Source organism: Acomys minous, assembly GCF_964271855.1.
Source record: "Acomys minous genome assembly, chromosome: 12".
NCBI classification, from domain to species: domain Eukaryota; kingdom Metazoa; phylum Chordata; class Mammalia; order Rodentia; family Muridae; genus Acomys; species Acomys minous.
This window is the reverse complement of record NC_140493.1, coordinates 67,910,520-67,932,575: the sequence shown is the minus strand read 5'-3', so window position 1 is coordinate 67,932,575 and position 22,056 is coordinate 67,910,520. Positions and strand designations below refer to the sequence as shown.

The window sequence follows — 22,056 nt, the reverse complement described above, 5'->3', positions numbered from 1 at the left end:
TGACACACAACTGGGCCATCAGATCATATTCAATAGGGCAACTATCACGGAAGTCTGCAGAGGTGGGTACATAGGCAAACATGCATAGTGGATACACGGATACACACACACACACACACACACACACACACACACACACACACACAATTCTGGAGTGAAGCAAAGGCTACAGGAACAACCAAGGGCAAACAAACAAGAAGAGAATTCCTTAATCACATCAGGATGTGCAGGAGGGAGGGAGGGAGGGAGGGAGAGGGAGTAAGAGAGGGAGAGCAGACTGGTGGGGGGAGGGGTGATTTTCCACACGGGGCCAGCAATGTCAGCTCTTCCTGTACGTGAGCCGGAGGCTGGAGTTCAGGCCTGTGCTGTGCTGAGCTCTGCACATCTATAAACTTGATCCTCAGCCTGAACCCTAACACCCCTCTCTCTCTACTCTCTTTCCTAAGCCTCCAGAGCTGAACATTATTAAACTCTTTCCTCCAATGCAACATTAAAAAGAAGCATCTGGAACTCGTAGATGGAGGCATTGGGTGGACTGGCAGGAAGGGCACCAGCAGAGTGCACTCTTGAGAACAGACACTGAAGTGAGAGGTTATAAATAACCCCAAGGAGAAGCTCCAGCCTGGGCATCAGGGCATGGGGCAGGGAGCGTTCCCTCTGCCATAGCAGGCTCTTCCCGCATTGTACCTCATCTTCCAGTTGTTTTCCCTCTTGGCTTCCCATTTCCTTTCCCATGGTGTCTGGGACGGGTGCCACTGACACATATTTTCCACCCTTGAATGCCAGCAGAGGCTCTTCTTGTCCACAAAGGGCTTCCAGAAAATACTTCAGCACTGTGACCCTTTTGCAGTCAGCTGCAATAACCTACAGGGCGAGAGGGAGAGAAGAACAACAGCATCTTCTGAGAGGGGGTGAAGATGAGGGACCTTGTTAGCTGCAGGGCACATGAGAATTGTGTCAAAGTTCCTGTGGAGGGAGGCGGTATGAGCAACAAGAGTGTGCGTGTGGATGGAGGCAAGCAGGGACCAAGGTCTTCTGAAGGAAGGAAGTCACCAGGGCCTTGCTTTAGGTCATCCCCGGGGCAGCAGACAGCCTCAGGGCCAATGCCAGGTGCCTTCAAGGCTTGTACTTTTCTAAAGTCTTATGAAAAAATGAAAAGCAGAAAATAATTTCTTCTCTGTTTGGAGCAGAAGTAGCAGGACAAGGGATGTGCTGCAGCAGGCTGGCTGTCACAGAAAACTGCTTTCTAGTACCCTTGGCACCGCAGCTGCAGACTCCCTCCAGGACAATCTGCAGACTGAAAGATAAGCTTTCTGGGCCGTTTCATCTTAGCCGAGTCATCCTGAACTTACCTGGATGGTTCCTGCTTCACCTGAGAACTAGGTAGGGAATCATCCACAGAGGCTGGGCAGAGCAGGCGAGTTCACCAAACCTCTACCCTCCACGGCTCACACTGACTGCTCCCATTCTGCTATAGCAGCTCACACGGCAGTGCTGTCCGAGAAGCTGGGGTGCAGTTAGCTGATGTGTGACTTATTATCCTGAGCAACTGTCAAATTTGTCAGGTCTCAGATGCAGCGTCCATAGTCATCTAGACTGGAATCCTCCCTACGAGACCATATATGCATATCTGCACCTCCCGCTGTACCTGCGCTGTTTCTACTGTCCTCTTCTCTGCTATCTGGGGCCCTGTCTTGCCTACTGACTGGATGGCCATCAAGGAAGAAGAGGGCCCTGCTTGGTGTGCATTTAAGAAACCGAGGGCCATTTCCACACCATACTGGTCAGATATGACAGAGAACGGCACTTTTATCATCAATGACTCCAGTACACACTAAATGACCAAGACCCATTTTAAGATGCTATTTTACTTTATTTATGTGCATGGGTCTTCTGCTTGCATGTATGTTTGTACACCACATATATGCCTCGTATGTAAGGAATCCAGAAGGTGGTGTCAGATCACCCGGAAGTGGAGCTATAGGTGACTGTAAGCGGCCATGTGGTGCTGAGAATGGACTCCAGGTCCTCTGGAAGGGCAGCCAGTGCTCGTATCTCTAGCCCCACCTTCTCCCGACTCATTTTCCAACCTGATTTCTGAATGTGAAAGGAGAGGCGAAGGGCTGAGGTGGAGGCTGGGCTGCCTAGGCTCACCATTTCACCACTGCACATGCTAACTCCTCCAGTCAGAAGGCAAGCCCGCTGGTGCCAGAGATTACATCTTGAACTTCCCATGTTTCCCTGGCAGGGTGCTAGAAGAATGAAGTGGACACATACTAGGCTCGTGGGGAAAGACTGGCAGCCACAGAGAAACTCACTGGGGATCACAGCCACAGGTGATCCAGGATGACCCATGCCTTCCAAGACAAGGTGGCACCAGTCAGCACTCTGCTAGGTGGCCGGCCAGGGAGAGTGCAGCACATACCCGTCGTCTGTGCCACAGCCTCATTCTCTGCCACCTTCTCCCGTGCCCATGTGCCACTCACCTACGGCTACTGCCACCATAGGGTAGAATATAGGCTAAACATCTGACCGCCTCCATCCAGAGGTCCCCTGAAGAGGCTTAGAGCCCCTTGAGCTTAACGGATCTAGGAGATCTCCTTGAAGGGCCAGAGCAGGTAAGCATGTGTGTATCCAAACATGTGGTGAGGAAGGCCAGCAATACAAAAGCAGGGGCTGAAGGCAGTAAAGTACAGAGCTGAAATGAGTAACAGCCTGGCAGGCGGCACGCACAGTGGCCTCCCTGCATCCCCAGTCTTTCACTTGCAGAGGAAACTTCTGCATTTCCACAAGACTGCCAGTTTCCTCTCTGTGGTCTAATTTTAACCACCTTGTCGTTACAGTGTGTGTCAGCCACCTGACCCCACTATGACCTCTGACCTTATGCCCCAGCTACTGCTTGCACTATGGAGAATTATGTAATGGATCCAGGACTTTCCTTTCTGGCATGAGACCGCTGCCACTGAATGGGGGTGGGAGTGAGGGGAGGAGAGGTAAAGGAGCGAGGAGAGAACAAGTCTGCAATGGTCCTTGGCTCACCTGGATGGTGAAAGGGCTCCAGGAGTCCCAGGCCACTGTAGCAGAAACCTGGCCAGGAGCAGACAGTGCCTTACGGGTGTGTGCTTGGGCAGTGAGAAGAAACACCTTTGTCATTAAGGCAGGCCCTGGGTGGGTACATGGCTCGGGAAGCAGTGCGATTCCTCGCCAAGAGGGAGAAAGGCCACATATGTGGACGTGGGACTCCTGGAGATGGGGATTTCCAGGGCACAGCAGGAGCCTGGGGTGCAGACATCCTGAGCCTGCCTGCAGCACATCCTTAGAGGTTCAATGGGAGCTATCATGAAGAGAGACAAGTAAAAAGGAACTCCTACTTTGCCCCAGCTTTCATTTCCACGCCTGTCAGAATGAACCTGGTCTTCCTGGGAATTTTGTCTGCTATGGCCATTCAACCTTGTCCTTAAGGGGAATGACACTTCCTGTGGCTGGCAAAAGAGATCCGCTCCACTGGAGGATATAAGTTGGAGCTAAGAGGTCCCAAAAGGATTCTACCTGTTTATATAGGACAATTCACCCAGATTTTGTAAGAGGGTCTTCTCTTCATTGCAATCCAACCAGCAGGAAGGACATAGTACTCTTGTTTGCTTGTTTTTTATTAAATAAAATTTTTTTACATATGTATTGTTGTTTTTGCTTTTCAAACAGGGTCTCTCTGTGTAGCCTTGGGTGTCTTGGACTCACTTTGTAGACCAGGCTGTCCTCGAACTCACAGAGATCCGCCTGCCTCTGCCTCCTGAGTGCTGGGATTATAGGCGTGAGCCACCACGCCCGGCTTTACATATACATTTATATTACACATATATACAATAAACTACCTACAGCAAGAAGAACCATGAAACAATCAGGAATTATATTAATGTTACATTTAGCTGGGCTGGTGGCGCATGCCTTTAATCCCAGCCTTTGGGAGGCAGAGGCAGAGGCAGAAGGATCACTATGAGTTCTAGGCCAGTTGGTCTGTCTACAAAGTGAGTCTAGGACTGCCAGGATAACATAGAGAAACCCTGTCTGGAAAAACCAAAGAAACAAAACAAAACAAAAATAAATGTTACATTTTTAGTATTTTGGCTATTTGTATTTGGCAGCCTTGAAGAAAACATCCTTCCTATCTTGGTGCATCTAAAATTCTGAATGTAAATCAATATCTATTTATCTTGTCATTATCAACTTAAAACATCTGTCTAGACCTAAAAAGATCCTTTTTTTAAGACAGGGTCTCTCAGTGTAGCCTTGGCTGTCCTGGACTCACTTTGTAGACCAGGCTGTCCTTGAACTCACAGCGATCTGCCTGCCTTTGCCTCCCAAGTGCTAGGATTAAAGGCATGCGCCACCACGCCCAGCTCCTAAAAAGATCTTAGCCCCTAAATAACAAAGCTCAACAGTAAAACTAAACTATCTGGTCTTAATTCCATCAGAAACTTGACAAGGAATAAAATTGATTACCTGCATATACAGGGAGTGCAGGTTAATAGCTTCCCAAATGAGAAAATGACAGAGACAGTTTGCTACCAGAGCCCAAAACGTACTCTTGGGTTTTTAAAGTACACTGTGGCAGTGAGAAATGTATTCATGCTATTTTGTAAACTGGGAAGGTGAAGGGCAGAATGTCCATGGCTTGCACAAAGACACAGGAAACCTGTTCCCAGCATGCTGTGCTGGTTGTGAGAGCATTCGGCCGCAGGGTGGGAGTTGAGTAAGCCTAGTGGAGAGAAAAACACAGTTCTCTGGACCCTGGAAGAGCTTCTCCCATATAAAGGAATCAAGTAGTTGAATCACAGAGGGACAAAACAACAAACAGTTTAATATGGTAAAGAATATATCAAAATAGAGAAAGTCTTTGGACCACCTGCTTTAAAAAGCAAACTCCAAGATGGGTGTGGTGGCGCACACCTTTAATCCCAGCACTCAGGAGGCAGAGGCAGACAGATTGCTGTGAGTTCGAGGCCAGCCTGGTCTTCAAACAGAGTCCAGGACAGCCAATGCTACGAAGAGAAACCCTGTCTCAAAAAACCAAAAACAACAACAAGAAAACAAAACAAACAAACAAACAAAGCAAACTCAAAGATGAGCTCTACTCGGCAATGAAGTTTCTGGCAGAAGGGTTAAAGGTTAAAGGTTAAAAGTTAAAGTTGGTCCTCTGCTTGGAAAGGAGGGAATACCTATGAAATCTATGACGTAATCCCCACGGTAACTCCATCAGAAGCATATTTTTCCATTCTGTATCAACTTGAAAAGCAGAGAATGTAAATGGTTGGGTAGGATAAAGTTCCTTTCCGGACTGGGGCTAAAAGTGGGTGAAGGGCTGCTAGACTAAGAACAAAATGTCTCACATAAATCATTTCCACTTTGAACAGAAAACGGGGCTTCAGTCAGGGAAGAGCTGAGAGAAAAGCACCCTAAGAAAGCCCCTTTGTATCTCCTTGCAGGTCAGTGAAGCGCTCCCCACCAGCAGCAGGAACTGAAACCCTGAGCTTCAGGGCTCCAGCTACCTATCAGCCCATCGGGTCCACACGCCGTAGCACCACGCAGAAAGGAAAACTGAAAGCTCGATGTGGAGAGGTGATAAGTGCCGGCTCTGTCCTAGCTCAGTTCCTTAGAGAGATAAAGTAAGCAGGTAACGAGGTGGGGGCAGGGGCTAAGAGGCAGGTCCTGGGAAAAGCACAAGGAACCTTTAGGCCAACATAGGAAAAGGTTGGTCTACGGTCCGGGGTATTTTAGGTGAGGAGGTGGACAAGCAAGAATGGTGGAAACTGAGCAGAGGCCCACACAGGAGCAGCAAAGGAGACAGGTTACTTTATGGAGTGTGGGGACAGCAAGAGAGAGGAAGGGAACCAAGCATCAGGCACCACATACTGATTGATGTAAGCTGAGTTTCAAGATGCAACACCTCACAGCAGCCTTGGGGAAGGGAGAAAACCTGGACCAGGCAGGAAATAGGAGGAAGGGTTGGAATGCCGACAGGCCTCTGGAGCACGCTCCTCAGGCTTGCTGCTCAGTGCTCAGCAACAGCTAGTTTTCTGGCCACAATCCCTTCACTAAACTTTTGGTTTAGGGGAGTCAGAACATGCACCACCAGCCAGTTCTTTTTTTCTGGTCTTGAAAGTCCAGCTTGCTACTGCTCTTCTGGTTAAAGAAGGGGGGGGGCAATGAATGACTATCACACGGCGGGTCCGGGTCCCCCCCACCCCCCGCAAAGTCAAGTTTACAGGTTGTTTTTCTTGTTTCTCTAAATGGAGCCAATTATTCTCACATTTGTTGAAGCCTTCAATCAAGCTTTATAGCTTGTTAATTTTCAAAATGTCCTTAGAGCAAATAAGATGCAGACAGGAAAAGTGAAGTCTTTACTGAGATTATTAGGAAACCTTAAAATAGACTCCAAATCTACCACCAAGGCTGGTAAAATACAGGCTGCTTGGCTGGCTTCTCAGGTCAATTAGCAATGGGTTAATTATCATCTTTAATGAGCCAAGCCTAGAGGATTGGCTACAAGAAACTGAACTCACACGAGTGTGTTTTCACAAACCAGGAACTTGTAGCTATGGCGGACTCACCCTCACTGGAGACTGAGGGTGGGAAGCACACTTCTGCAGCAGCCAAGGGTGGGGCAGCTGGAGAAGGGGTCTGCCAATGACAATTCAGACACAAGAAATAAAGAATCCCACACAGGGAATCCTCTGGAGCTGGGAGGACAGAGGAAATGGTTTATTCACATTCCTAGGGGGAGGGGCTTCCTGGCAGGGAGCAGACTCTCAGAGGCAGGAGGGAAACTGGCCACAGGATGCACAATCACTCTGAAGACAGAGGCAGTAGTTTAGGACCAGGAGATACACACTCATGGTCTGAGTCAGAAGAAGCAGGTATAAAATGGAGACAGGGTCAGGGGTCAGAGGGGTGAGAAGGAGCTGCACTCAGGCTGAGAGACCAAGACGGAGAAAAGCCTGAGTCCTGCATGAGATACGCTGCTGATGACTCGGGGCGGACAGTGTCCAAGGGAGCAACTGAAACAGCCTTTTCCTGATCCCTGGCTGAACAACAGCCTCATTTCTATGCAATATGTCCTGCATAGGCCACTTTTGGTTACCTCGGATTCCAATGTCTAGGTCTAGCTCTCCTTTGATCCTCTGGTTGACTGTATAGGCTAAGGGAGGGGTTAATAGGTCACAGGACAGAGTGCTAACAGCACTGGTCAACCCACAGCAGCCGCAGCATTCCATGACCTGGGTCCTATCCCTGTTTCTTCAGAGAAGGCAACGTGAACTGTCAGCCATCAGTGGGCACAGACGCCTGCTCTCCACACCCATGCTTGCCACATGTGCACATACACGCACAGCAGCAAGTCTCCTAACGGCTGATAGGTGAGCTGTGGTAAACGGCTGGGTGGGAGGACTGCACAGCAGTAGGGCTACTGACAGCTCTAAAAGGGGTGGGGTCTGACCACTGGGAAAGAGGTCCTAACAGCTACTTCCTAGCTGTGCCTCTAAAGACAAGTTCATTTCTCGGAGCCTCTATTTGCTCAGGTTGTTTCTGTGGTGTAGAAGCTATAATGCATAGCAGGTATTTAGCAAGGTGCCTGGCCCAGGAAGTGCTTAATACAGTGGTTGTTATTGTTTTCCTTCCTCTCTGCTTCACTCTGTTAAGAGGTGTCTAACATCACTGAGAGGTTTAGAAGGCAGACTCAGGAAAGGCGGAAGCAGGGCCGGGACAGACCAGAATGCTCACTAGCACGGTCAGGTGCTAGGCTCAGGCGACTGAGTAGCTCAGCTGATGGAGAAAGCCTGGCCTATCCTTAGCACTCCTTTCCCTCTTCCTGATCGCCAAAGACCTGGACCTAACCCCAGGCATGCACGCATTCTACAAGGCTCTGGAGAGGACCTGAGGACCTCATCAAGCATGCCACTAGTAATATGACTTACCAGAAACAAAATCCCACCTTAAACCAAGTTCCTGGTAGATTTGCCTTAAATAAGGCTCAGCAAGATCCTTGCCCCAGGTATTCTGATAGAAAAGTAACGATGAAAAAAATACTCTCTCTGCAATTTTGAACCCACCTGAATTTCCTGTCTTTTCAGCTTTGGAGCCTGATCTTCTCATGGCTTGCTCTTCATGAACTGTCTCCCCAAGAAGAAACTATTCTGTCCTCTCAGAGCGCCGGGCTCTGCTGTTTCAGCAAGGTGTGCTCTCTTCAGCTAGGGCACTGCACACGGCAGGCCATAGGCAGCAGTAGCTTGGGCTGCAGTCCAATCCTGCTTCCCTTGCAGAGAGCTTCAGAGCAACCACCCACATTGGCAGGGGCCGGGGCGGAAACTGGCACTGCCAACACAAGCCTTTCAGGTCTGGCTAGCTTTAGCTGGTCTGAAACCTGGAACTCAGGCACTGGGAGCTCACTTATTGAACCAGCAGGGGAGGCTGCAAGCTCAGCCCCTGGGGATGAAAGCCCTCATTTGTCTTAATCTGTCTCCACACTGACAGCAAGTTCTGGGCCAGAATCACAGCATCTCATGAGCTAGTCGAGTGGTTCTCAACCTGTGGGTTGTGACCCCTTTGGGGGTTGCCTGACCTTTTCCTGGAGGTTGTTTAAGAGCATCTGCATATCAGTTATTTATATGACAATTGATAGCAGTAGCAAAATTACAGCTATGAAGTAGCAAGAAACTAATTTTACAGCTGGGGTCACCACAACCATGAGGAACTGTATTAGGGGGTCGCAGCGTTAGGAAGGCTGCCACATTCTTATTTGCACTTCAAATAGCCAGGTGCAGGAGCCCACCACCCTTTAGGTTTATGTTCAGGCTCCCTTACCAAACCTGTTCCTAATTTTATTTATTCTGTGGCAGGAGAAGTATCCTTTTTCAGTCATTTGCAGCATTTGACAACACAGGCAACATTCAGTCATCAAATATTTATTAAGTGCCTACTGTACACACAAGCATCACTGCAAGGTCGCCGTTCCCGTGGGTAGGGGCCGCGTTCATGCTGGCTAGAACAAGTCTCAAGTGCTTTTGCATTCTGGTAGGCAGAATTCTTACTCCTCTTTCCTCAAAGGAGGATACAGCCGTGCAGATACAGAGACCTGACACACGGCTGCTTCACGCCTTTCAGGCTGACGGGCTGTGGAAAAGCCAGGAGAGAGACCTCCCGCGGGCCCAGCCTTACTACACAACAAATTCCAACCCCTCAGTGCTTCCTATTTGCTGCAGTCATGACTTCCACACAGGTCACCGTACTGTACTTCTATTGCTTCCTACGCCTTGACTTCAGGCTCCAGGCAGTGGCTCCTTCCCCCGCCCCCACCACCGTTTGCTCCTTCTGTGACTTGGCAAATTTTACAGAAGACTCTCCAGGCTATAATGACTTTGCCTTTATGCAGTCACTTCATTCCTTCATTTTCCTTTAAGCTTGATAAAAGTAACTTCCTTCCTTCCTCCCCTCCCTGCCCCCTCCCTCTGAGATAGTTTTACTATGTAACAGAATTTGATCTCCTACTGGTGAGCGTCTGGCTCAGTCTGAAGTACCTGACTGATTTTAAAGCCTTTCTTCGTATGAAGCCAATTGGCCTTTATCTACCCTACCCTGCTACTGCCCATAAATCTTTGCTGAAGACTTTTATCTCATGATAGGAGCTATGATGGACATCCTGAGCACCTGAGACAGAACTAGGTCAACAACAAGCCTAGATGTCACGGGACTCTGTCTAGCGAGAAGTCCCACAGGAAGCTGTGTGCTGCTCCTTCAGTGCCTACATGCCAATGCTTGTTTCTCTTTTTTGGTCCTATTTACTTTTGTTTTTTGGTCTTGTTTTGTTTTTCCAATCAGGGTTTGTCTGTGTAGCTCTGGCTGTCCTGGTATTTACTTTGTAGACCAGGCTGGCCTCGAACTCACAGAGATTCGCCTGCCTCTACCTCTCAAGTGCTGAGATTAAAGACGCACATACATCCCCAGTTATAAATCAATTTGTTTTACCTAAATAAACAGGTTTCTAACAATTCTGTGCCGGATGTGGTAGTGCATACCTTTAATCCTAGCACCTGGGAGGCAGAGGCAGGCAGATCTCTGTGAGTTTAAGGCCAGCCTGGTCTAAAGAGCAAATTTCAAGACAGCCAGAGATACACTGAGAAACCCTATCTTGAAAAAACAAAACAAAAAATTCTGTTAAATGGCCAGTTCTGACTGTGTAGTATGAGAGGTCTGTTACTATCTGGGGGCTACAAGAGGGTTTATTTTCAATAACAGCATGGTAGCACATCCCTGAAATACCAGCACTTGTGAAGCAGAGGTAGTCAGAATTTGTCTCCTACCAAAGGGAAAAGGACTCATTTTCTAGAAGGAAATTAATCCATTTCTATAAACGTCTATCTCTTGCAAACCCAAATCTGCCTCCTAATACATCAAACTCTTTTTCTCTGGGGCCCTATGTAATTGGTAACTTGCACCAGATTGGTCTAAAATTATTTGAGACCCGTTATGTTATACCTCCTCTAGGTTAGGCAACCTGTATCTGCTGCTCACTTTAGCTGTCTCCTCAGCATCCTGCTTACTCCACTAAGACTAATATACCAAATTCTCTCACTAAAATTAACTTAAAGCCCTGTACTAATGCTAATGCTTAGACAAAACAGCATTATCTGATGAAAAGTGATCTCAACTTTTTGCCTATTTTATCCACAAACATAAATGCAGTATGGAACATGGAGGTCCATGCCTGTAGGTCCCAGCACCTGGGAAGCACAGGAAGGAGAAACAGGAGTTTAGGGCCATCCTTATCCACATGATGAGTTTGAGGCCAGCCTGAGATACATGAGACGTTCATTCCCACAGAGTTCTTAACCCAGTGATGCCCAACCTTCCTAGTGCTGTGACCCTTTAATACAGTTTCTCGTGTTGTGGTGACCCCCAACCACAAAATTATTTTGCTGCTACCTTATAACTGTAATTTTGCTACTGTTATGAATTGCAATGAAAATATCTGATATGTGACCCTTATGGGGTTTGCGACCTACAGCCTGAGGACCATTGCTAAGGCAACCCGAGATTTAACAGAGGCCACAGAGTCTCATATTCATAGCAGGCAGATCTAGAGAGAAATATTTTTTTTAAAAAAAAGATTTATTGATTTATTTATTATGTATACAGAGCTCTGCCTGCATGTATACCTTCAAGCCAGAGGAGTGTGTTGGATCACATTACAGATGGTTGTGAGCCACCATGTGGTTGCTGGGAATTGAACTCAGGACCTTTGGAAAAGCAGACAGTGTTCTTAACTTCTGAGCCATCTCTCCAGCTCCTGTTTTTTGTATTTTTGAGACAGGGTTTCTCTGTGTATCCTTCACTGTTCTGGTACTCACTTTGTAGACCAGGCTGGCCTCAAACTCAGAGATCCGCCTGCTTTGCCTCCTAGTGCTGGGATTAAAGGTGTGCACCATAGCCACCCAGCTGTTTTAAAACTTTTAAAAGCAAGTCATACTAAGAACTCATAGAGATCTGTCTAACTTCTGAGTGCTGAGATGAAAGATATGTGCCACTGCATCTGGTCCCTTTTTAAATTATTTTCTGATTTTAGGATAGTATTTTGTTAAGTTAACCAAGGTGACCTTGAACCTGCTATCTAGTTCAAGGTCCTAACTTCCAATCCTCCTGCCTCAGGCATGCACTGCAGCACACTTGGCTTTTATCATATGCTACTTCTACTGTAGCTAGTTGATTTTTTTTTTTTTTTTAGATCTGAGAAGGTACTAATTCTCTCTGAAGCTCAAATCACCCATAAACTTGGCCATAAACATTCATAAAGTTTGCAGATACTTTTCAGTATTTCTCCCATTATGATGCCCTGATTATTATTCTCCTAAGATTTGTGAGGATGTGTATGTGTGTAAAGTAAAATCTACCTGTAGTGTCTAACACAACCTGTGAGTACTCTGGCAACACGGCTAAGATCAGGGCATAAAGGACAGGGTGCCAGCTACACTGTACACATGCATCCTAAGGTTGTGAAATACAGACCCATGGGCCGACACAGAGGTGCAAGCTTGCTGAATGACAGGCGTGCTCTGCCAGCCTGCTTACCTCTCAAAGTTCTAATGTGAAAGAGTCCTCGCAAAGCAGAGCTCTCTGGGCACGTCTTACCTTGTCTTAACTGGAGGCTGCTGCTCCAGGGCAAGACATGACGCACACTGCACTGAGACCAAAGGTGAGACTTAATGCTCTTCAGAGCACTTATGACATGCTTTTTTTTTTCCTTTTTGGTACTGGGATTAGGATTAAATTCATGGCTACACACATGCTGAACACAGGCTCAGCTACACTGCTAGTGTTCAATGTCATGCTTTGAAAACAAACCCAACTAAGAACCGAACCCCACCATTATCTGGAAAGACTCCATAACACATATTAAAATATAGATAGAGACAGCCAGGCGCAGTGGCACACGCCTGTAATCCCAGCACTCAGGGAGGCAGAGGCAGGTAGATCACTGTGAGTTCCAGGCCAGCCTAGTCTACGAAGGTAGTTCAGGACAGCCAAGGCTACACAGAAACCTGTCTCAAAAAACAAAACAAAACAAAACAAAAAAGAAAAAACTGTATTTGTGTTTTTATACTATGTATACGCGTGTTTTGGTGGCATGTATGTGCCACATGTACCTTGGTGCTGCCAATGCTAGAACTGGAGTTACAGATGGCTGTGAACTGTCATGTGGGTACTGGAACCAAATCTGGGTCTTCTGTAGGAATAGTAAGCACTCCTAACTGTTGAGTCATCTTTCCAACTCTGAAATATGTACATAAAAACATTTTTAATTTTATTTTGAATATATGGCTATTTTGCCTGCATGTACAATTGCTATGTAGACTAGGCTGGCCTTGAAGTCACGGAGAGCTGCCTGTGTCTCCCACGTGCTGGAATTATACGTGTGTGTGACACCACACCTGGCTTATTTTATTTTACTTATTTATTTTTAAATTAGGGTTTTGCTTCTATTTTATGTACACTGGTGTTGCCTGCATGTATGTCTGTGTGAGGGTGTTGGAGCTCCTGGAAGTGCCTGTGAATGTGTATGTGGGTGCATAGTTGCGCACACGTGTATGGCAGCCAGAGGATGACAGCGGTTATCTCCCTCAGTGGTGTGTGTGTGTGTCCCTGTCTGTCTGTGTGGAGATTGGAGAGGATGATTTTGGTGTCTTGCTCTTTTTTCCTTATTCTTTTGCGATGGTGCCTTTCACTGAGCCTGGAGCTAGGCTGCCAACAATCTTCCTATCTCTGTTCCCTATAGGTCTGGCTTTCTACATGTGTCCTAGGGATTCGAACCAAGTCCCCATTTTTGTGCAGCAAGTGCTCTTCTTCCTACTCTCTCTCTACCTTAGTTTTTGAAACAAGGACGTTCACTGAACACGAAATGCATACATCTAGCTAGACTGGTGGAGATGAGGATGACTTTTCAGGCTAGAAGGTGGGCAAGCAGGATGGCTCACTCCTGTAATCTCAGTCTTGGGAGGCTGAGGCAGAAGGGTCACTGTGGATCTGAGGCAAGCCTGGACTACACAGTGAGACCTTGTCTCAGAACAAAACCAACAACAAAATGATTAAACAAGGAAATAGAAGATGGAAGATTATGTCAAAAGTCACAATTCTATTCTATTTTTCAAAATATAATTTTATTTTAGCTAAGGTATAGTATACAATCTTATTTTTTTTTTTTCATTTTGTGGTATAGGAATAGAACCCAGACTTCAATTGTGCTGGGCAAATACTCTACCACAGAGCTACATGCCTAGCTCACCTTTTTTTTTTCTCTCTCTCTCCTGAGACAGGGTTTCTCTGTGTAGCCTTGGCTGTCCTGGACTTTATAGACCAGGTTGGCCTTGAACTCACAGAGATCCATCTGCTTCTTCCTCTCTGAGTGCTGCCATGCTTGACATTATTTTTAAATTTAAATTATTATTATTTTTGTGTATGACGCGCGTGTGTATATGCACACGTATGCATGTGTCACAATGTACAAGTGGAGGTCAGAGGACAATTTTGAGAAGTCAGTTCTCTCCTTTCAAGTGAGATCTGGGGATTGGACCCGGCCATGAGGTTCTGCGGTACGGCTGGGCCTCTGTGCTCACCTACGTCTCCTTATGCTGCCCAGGCTGGCCGACAGTTTTTCCTAAGGAGCTGGGAAAATAGGTATGAACCACGATATCCTGCTCATACTTTGCAGTTTTCTTTTCTTTTTGAAAGTGATTTATTATTAGTATTTTTTAAATTTTGTTTTGCCTGCAGAGTGGGAGGGTGTCAGATCCCCTGGAACTGAAATTCCAGAGCTGCCTTGTGGGTGCTGGGAATTGAACCTGAGTCTTCTGGAAGAGCAGCGGTGCTATCCCACCAGCTCCCCATACTTTGCATTTTTATGATCTTGAAAACACTCAGCACTCTATGAAGCAGCTACTACTATATCCAGATGACAGACAGAAGGGAAACTGAAATCCAGCTCAATTAAATGAGATGCTTAGCAAAACTAAGATCTGAAAGCACACACACTAATTCTGTAGCTGAAGGCTCCTGCCAGCTCATATGTGTCTTCCTGGGAGAGTACCACTGCGCCTCCCAGGACACAACACCACCCTTAGCAGCTATGGCTAGTGTTCTGTCAACAGCTAATATGTGCCAGGTACTGTGCCAAATGATTGACAAACAGATTCACGCAATCTCCACGACAACTTCACAAAGTGGGTACCTCATTATGTCAGTGATCCAGAAGACATCAGGCACAGAGACGTGAAGTGCCTTTCTCCAGGTGATGCAGCAGTGATGAAAGTGACTCTGCTCTCAGTCACTACTCTACCATTCACAGCGGTTATGTGAGGCAGAACCCTCAGCCTTTCTACAGGGGAAAAGGTCTGATGCAGTATAGAAATCCACAAGAATGGCAAGGGACACCCTATTGTTGCTGACTTTTATTGAAAAGAGGTCTCATTAGCCGGGCAGTGGTAGCGCACACCTTTAACCTCAGCACTCAGGAGGCAGAGGCTGGCAGATCTCTGAGTTCGAGGTCAGCCTGGTCTACAGAGTAAGTCCAGGACAGCCAAAGACACACAGAGAAACCCTGTCTCAAAAAACAAATAAATAAATAAGAAAGAAAGAAAGAAAGAAAGAAAGAAAGAAAGAAAGAAAATGAAATGTGGTCGAGTTATACAGGCCTCAAATGGTCTTGGACTCTCTTGCCCCAGGCTCTAAATGTGGAGATTACACGTGTGTACAAACATCCTATAGCTATTGTGGGCTTTTTTTTTCCTTCCTCGCCTTCCTTCCCATGTAGTATGCATATGTATATGTATGTTCACATGTGTACAGATGCATGTGGAGGCTGAAGGAGGCTGACTTTAGGAGTCTTCTTTGGTAACTTTCCACCTAGTCATTGAATCCAGGTCTCTTGAGTTACCCCAGAGTTCGCCGATACAGCTAGTCTGGCTCGCCAGCTTGCTCCCTGTCTCTGCCTCATGAGCACTGAATTACTAGTGGGCCTCCATGTCCACATGGTATTCACATGGGTCCTGAGGAGCCAACTCTAGGTCTCACACTAAGCAGCGAGCACTTTAACCCCTGAGCTCTCTGTCCAGCTTCTGCTGCAGACTGTTGAAGAGCTGACTGCTGGTGCACTCCACATGTGCAGCTGGCACACCAGGGCAGGGCTGACTGCTAGTGCACTCCGCATGTGCAGCTGGCACACCAGGGCAGGGCTGACTGCTGGTGCACTCCGCATGTGCAGCTGGCACACCAGAGCAGGGCTGGGGAAGACCACACCACACTCCTAACTTCTAGCAATCCTGGGATTGCTAAACCTTGACTGAGAAACGTTGATGGTGCTCGAGCGCTCTCTAGAATTTTGTATAAAAATTTTTTGTTTACTAGTCCTGGACATGGTAGTTCTCGTCTGGGAAAAGAACCACCATGAGTTCTAGGTTATCCTGGGCTACAGAGTAAGACTTTGTTTCAATAAAAAATAAAATAGCAGGTAGAGAGATGGCCGCTACTCCTCCACTCATGGTATGTGGATTTCAAAAACAAAAACAATAAAAACTCAACCAAACAACCCACCCCATGCTTCAGATTTCTTTTGTCTGAGGCTTTGTACCCTTGGGCCACCGACTTCCCACCCCTTCCAGCCCCAGCCTCTGGTAACGATAACCACTATAACATGCTGTGCTTCTGTGAGCTCTGTCTTTTGCTGTTGTTTGTTTTAATGGTGCCAAGGGTTGAATCTATGGCCTTGTGCCTGCTAGGCAAGTGCTCTACCACTGAGCCCATTCCTACTGTTTTATATTCCACATAGAGAGACTATATGGAGTCTGTCTTTCTGTGCCTTGACTTACTTCATGGATAATACTCTCCCATGCAGTTCCACCATGTTATAGTAAATGAAAGCATTTTTTTCCTTTTAAAGGCTGTGTATTCACATACACACACTCTTTCCCTTTTGTGTGGCATATGCCCCCTGTGCTTGCCTATGTGTGCTCACACCGAGGCCAGAGCTGACTCTGGTGTCCTTCTCTATTATGCTCCACCTAATGCTACATTTTCTTTATCATCCCACTGATGAACACTTAAGTTGGTTCGGTAACTTGGCAACTGTGAACAACGCTGTCATGAGCATGGAAGGTGTCTTTTGAACAAACTGATTTTTAGATTTGGTTGCGCAGTGTGTGCGTGTGTGGTAAATATACAGGAGCAGGACTGCTAAATCGCTTTTCATTCTTCAAAGTCCCTATGATTCTGAACCTTGTAGAGGAGAAATGGAAAGACAGTTTGCTACTGAGTTTGATGCTGCAACTCAGCTTTTAGGGTGTAGTGCCAAGAGCTGGGTTTGGCTGATAGCAAACTGATAGTGAACTGATAGCAAGAGGCTAGAGAGGATTCTGGGAGAGAAAGATGGTCCAGGTTCTTCTCATATGACAAGCTACTCAAAGAAGATGTGGAGGGTTTGAAGGCAACGTCACCAGAAAGTTCTTCTGTGGCCGGAGCAGAGGAAGAAGTGGCAGACCAGTGTATACAGCTCCAGAATGGAAAATCTCTACTGCTGTCAGCTGGCTTTCCAGTGAGGCTTGGACAGACTTATCCTGATGTTTTAATCACCTGGTTAGTGTTCTGGAGACTCATGTCAGGGGCCTCACTGAGCTTGCTCCAGCAGGCAGAAAGGAGCTCCTGGCTCACACACACTATGCACTTGGGTGAGCTGTTTCTTTCCCATGGCTATCTCCAACATCCCACAACTCCCTCTGGGCCACATGGAGAGCGTAAGCCAAAGAGCCTTACAGGAGACTGGGCGGGCTGTTAGGCTCACTTCTCATCAGATCTGATGTTAGGTTGGACCCTTTAAGAGAAGCAGAGATGTACAGAAGCACCAGTCCACGACTCTGTGTGTCCCAGTGACACCTCTGCAGTAGCGAGGAAGCAGGCTTGCCTTCCAGGACAGTCATTCTGAAACCCTGAAGCCCTTGGCTACTGCGTGTAAAGCCAGCCAGTGCACTGTGGCCAGTCAACACTTTACTTCACCTGCCTGCACTTTCCACTGGTCATAGTTTCTTAGTGGCTGCAATACCCCATTTTACTGGGAAAGCTGGGATGTAGTTGAAGTAGTGAGTGCAGTGGCACGGTGTTGTTTTATTTGATTATCACAGTAATCTTGTGAAAGCAAAAGAGGAAAACTGAGTGGCAGGAAAAATGAGCATCTAATTAGTGATGAAGCTGGATTTAGACTCAGAGTTGTCTCACTCCAAAGTCTGTACTCAGTCTTACCACTATGTGGCCTCTCAGGAAGGAGAGACAGCGCTCCAGCAAAGGGAATACGGCTTCAAGTCATTGCTTAAAGGCACTTTACCTAGCTCAGTGACAGTCCCAAAGCAGCCAGGACAAAAGAACAATTTTGAACAGTAGGTAACTAAAGATGAAAAACTTCTCAGGGAAAGAAGTTTTGTTATTTAGATAACTTTCATTTTCCTAGACAAAATACAGTAAGACTAATTAGCTCACGAGACAGTGAGTTGCATGGATCTAAGAAACTAGTCCTGGCTGCATTGTTAGCATATAGGCAGCCTGCTAGCCCACTCCTAGGTTGCCTAGCAACCTGACATCACCATCTGCTGCAGCCAGGTGTGTGCACACTTCAGCTGCACACCAGATATAAAGGACAGACTAGTCATCAGGCTCTCTCTCTTTCTCTGCCTAGGTTTCTCTTCCCTTCCCCATGTCTGGGGTGCTCCCCTGCTCCCCACTCTTATTTCACTCTCTCTCCCTCCATGCTCCCCCACTGTCTATTTCTCTCTCTGTCCCTCCCCCCACTTCATACAATAAATCTCTTTGTACCAGGTCTGCCGTGTGGCATCGTTCTTTATCAATATTATAACATGCATGCTCAGCTAAGGCTTACATTCCATGGGTATCCTCTCTAAGGTCTTTGCACTACACACGTTTTGTCCCCAGCACTATCATGGTACAGTTTAAGGAGATCAGTTGCCACCATGGTCTTTACTGGAGGAAGGGAGGGAGGGGAGAGAGCTTGAGGGAGGGAAGGAGCCTTTCAGGGAACTCTTGTTAAGCAAGTGAGACTACAGCACTGACCAGCACACACTACTCTTCGTTGGAGACTTCAGAGGGAATCTACTTACAAAGGCTGTAGCTACAAAGAGTGGGAAGGAGAGCTGGGAGTGGTGGTGCATGCCTTTAACCTCAACATTTGGGAGGTCACTGTGAGTTTGAGGGAAGCCTGGTTTACAAAGTGAGTCTAGGACAGCCAAGGCTACACAGAGAAATGAAGAAGAGGAGGAGGAGTAGGAGGAGAAGAGAAGAGAAGAAGAAGAAGAAGAAGAAGAAGAAGAAGAAGAAGAAGAAGAAGAAGAAGAAGAACAACAACAACAACAACAACAACAACAACAACAACAACAACAACAACAACAGCAGCAGCAGCAGCAAAGAATGGGAAGGAAAATAAGAAAATAAGACCGATTCTGGAGGTCTCAAGTCCCACTGCAAAAGCTAACTCAGTGAGGACAAAATTAACTAGACTCATGTGACTATAACAGAAAGAAGGGCATAGAGAGCAACTTCTACAGACAAGTGTAGGCACAGCAGATGGCTGCACGTTGGAGACAGCATTCAGATGATGACAAGGCAGACAGAAAGCCTCCATGGCCTTGCTGACAGGAAGGGAAGAGTGAAATTCTGGGTCTTGTGTCTTCACAGGATTTTCAATAGGCATCCAGGCCCCCACTGCCACCCTAGGATGTGCTGGCCGTGGGGAATACTGTCCTTCAGGTCAGACAGGGCAGGGATCTAGACCTCTTAGGAGTTCATGAAGAGGTTCACCAGGACTCAAACCACGAGCCCAAACAAACAGGGCTGCCGTTTCCTGTTAGGTTTCTATGCCATAAAAAGTCGGGGAGAACTGCCAGTTACAAAGAGCTCTCATTGTCTTCTGTGGAAAATGGAGTAGCCGGTCCAGGTTGACTTGTAAATCTAAGTGAGAAGCAGTTGCTAGTTGCTAGAGGCTTGCAGTGCTGAGGAGGACGCTCTCCCCACTCCTCACCACCCTAAGGCCCTTTTGCTCCCAGCCCGTGGGCTTCCAGGGACATGAGGACAGGCTCATCTTGGGCCACCACAGCAAGAGCAGTCTCAGACTTTGGCAGCTTCTTCTGGACCCCACTTCATTGTGCTGTGTTCTTGAACAGCCAGCTCTGATGGAACAAGCCATCTGTGAGGGTTATTTAACTTGGAGCTGGAAGAGGGTGAGGATGTGGAAAAAAAATAAAGCAAGCAGCCAAAGGATGGGGCCAGAGAGAGAAGGCAGGTGGCATGTCCCTGGGACTGGGTGCCAAGGCTGGATGGGCGGGGCTGTAGAAGGAACGGTGTGGAGAGGACGCCAGCAGAGAAAGGCGGCAACGCCCACAACATGGTTTCATTTCCAAAGTGGGGTGTGTTCCTGCAAGGGCTGCAGGCCCTGGCTCGGCAAGATTCGGTTTCTAGGAAAATCCTGAGGTGCTGTGCCTATGAGCACACCTGTTTTGCCTTCTGAAAAGTCACCTAAGCCGGGCTCACTTCTGTTCTAGGCTTGAATGTTAGCCTACAAAGTGAACCTAACAGGGTTTTGACAGCCAAAGACTCACAGGGGAGATAATGGAAATGTCTCAGAAAGCTATCTGTGTGAACTATAGAAAGCAGCAACTAAAATGTCATGGCAACCTGGGAGGACACGTGGCTCCTGCTGTGTGGCAGGATCGGAACAGCCCTCTGAGGAAAGAGGGTATTAAGGAACTCCAAAGGGCCCTTACAACCCTAACAGAAATCCTCCCTCACATTGATAACACCACATATTGAGAAAGACCTTTATTTTTAAAAATCTACCCATGTCCACCTATTTTCCCGTTTAACTCCGATAAAATCTTATAGATTAACCACTGTCACCCTCTTCTTTTCCTTGAGGTAGGTCTCATGTAGCCAGGCTGACCTGGAACTTGTTATGTAGCCAAGGATGACACTGAATAACAAACAGGTATCAGCTGTTTAATTGGGTTCTTGGTAAGAAACTCAGAACATCTAACTTGTGTGGATACCTTGTGTGTTTAGAGCAAACTCAAGTGTGTGCAGCCTCAGAGCCTCAGAGCAGCTTTGGTCTTGGGCAGAATTTCAAGCACACAGCTTTCTGATCAGCCTTGCACCGCTATGATCTCGCACGCCACTCTGCCAATGTCAAAGGCCTCAGCCTCGGGCATTTGGGCCTCCTCAGCATTGTATTTTTGAAGTCAACACCATCGAGGAGTTTGAGGGCTTTTTTTTTTTTCACAGATACCAGTTTCTGGCATTTTCTACACAGAGGAACTCTGCTGAGGCACAAGCAAAAGCCACTCACTGCCCAGCTGCATTGGGAAGCCCATCTGGGGGTGCCTGGTGAGGACACTCGGCAGCCTGACATTGAGACCAACGTCAGGCCCTTCACTGTGTCTTCCTCAGCCTGTGCTAGTCAGCAGGCTGTGACACAGCACCCGCTACGGGTGGTTGTTGACTTTGTAAGCGCACGCTGGAAGAACATGTGATACTTCTAAACCATAGTTCAGTGTAGGTTCAGTGCTACTACTGATAGACAGAAAGAGTAAGACTTTACCCCAACACACACTCAGTTTTTACGTCAACAAGACAGAACTGACACTGTCATGCAGGCTTCTGAAGCTATACTTGTTACTAACTAAACAGTATGACCTTCAGGTGAGCACTTACTCACCATCTGCTGGCACCCCAGGTCTAATCAGCGGGACAAGCTGAAGCTGAAAAACATACTACATTACAAAAATTCACAATATAAAATGCAGAATTTTAAAAATAGAATCTTATTCACCTCAGGTTTCTAGACCTTTTGTTCCATAGGGCCCTGAGGCCAATTTCTGGTCTACTTTAGAGGTATTTATGCATATAATGTTCCAGGTGTGATTAACTATGTGCGTTCTCTTCCAACTCCAGAATGTACTTAACAGCACATCACAGAGATTATCAACATCATGTGTGAAGTACACTTTCTACTAAATGCTCCATCATTAGCAATGAGGCTCTGGAGCACATCCAGAAAACCCTAACAGGTTTATTGCAATAGAGTATGGGTAAGACAGCCCAGAGAAGGCAGCAAAGAAAGCAGATAGGAGAAAGATGTGCTCAAGCCCAATAGGTTGGGTCAGCCGCAACAGACTCCTCAGCCAGAAAGGGTGTCCAAGGACCAAAGGCTGGGCAGAAGGGATTGCATTTACATGTCAGAAGAGCATGTAACAAGTGTGCGTGAGCTCTAGTCTGAATACTGCCTAGAAGGAACTCCAATACCAACGCAACAAACATCTGGATGGTCTTCAACCATTTCTTTTTGTTGTTGTTGTTGTTTGTTTTGTTTTTCGAGACAGGGTCTCTCTGTGTATTCTTGGCTGTCCTGGACTCGCTTTATAGACCAGGCTGGCCTTGAACTCACAGGGATCCTCTTGCCTCTGCCTC

At 47.0% G+C, this 22,056-nt stretch overlaps 1 protein-coding gene across 3 annotated transcripts in view; it reads right to left on the bottom strand.

The window, feature by feature from the left end:
* The window catches only part of SMG6 (SMG6 nonsense mediated mRNA decay factor), a gene marked incomplete at its 5' end in the record, with an annotated part of 228,524 nt that overhangs the window by 24,875 nt on the left and 181,593 nt on the right, over nucleotides 1-22,056 (bottom strand). For all 3 annotated transcript variants that reach the window (XM_084802741.1, XM_084802742.1, XM_084802743.1), the window contains one exon: nucleotides 688-864. In XM_084802741.1, coding sequence (XP_084658867.1) covers nucleotides 688-864 — 177 coding nt within the window. The remainder of the gene's footprint in view (nucleotides 1-687; nucleotides 865-22,056) is intronic.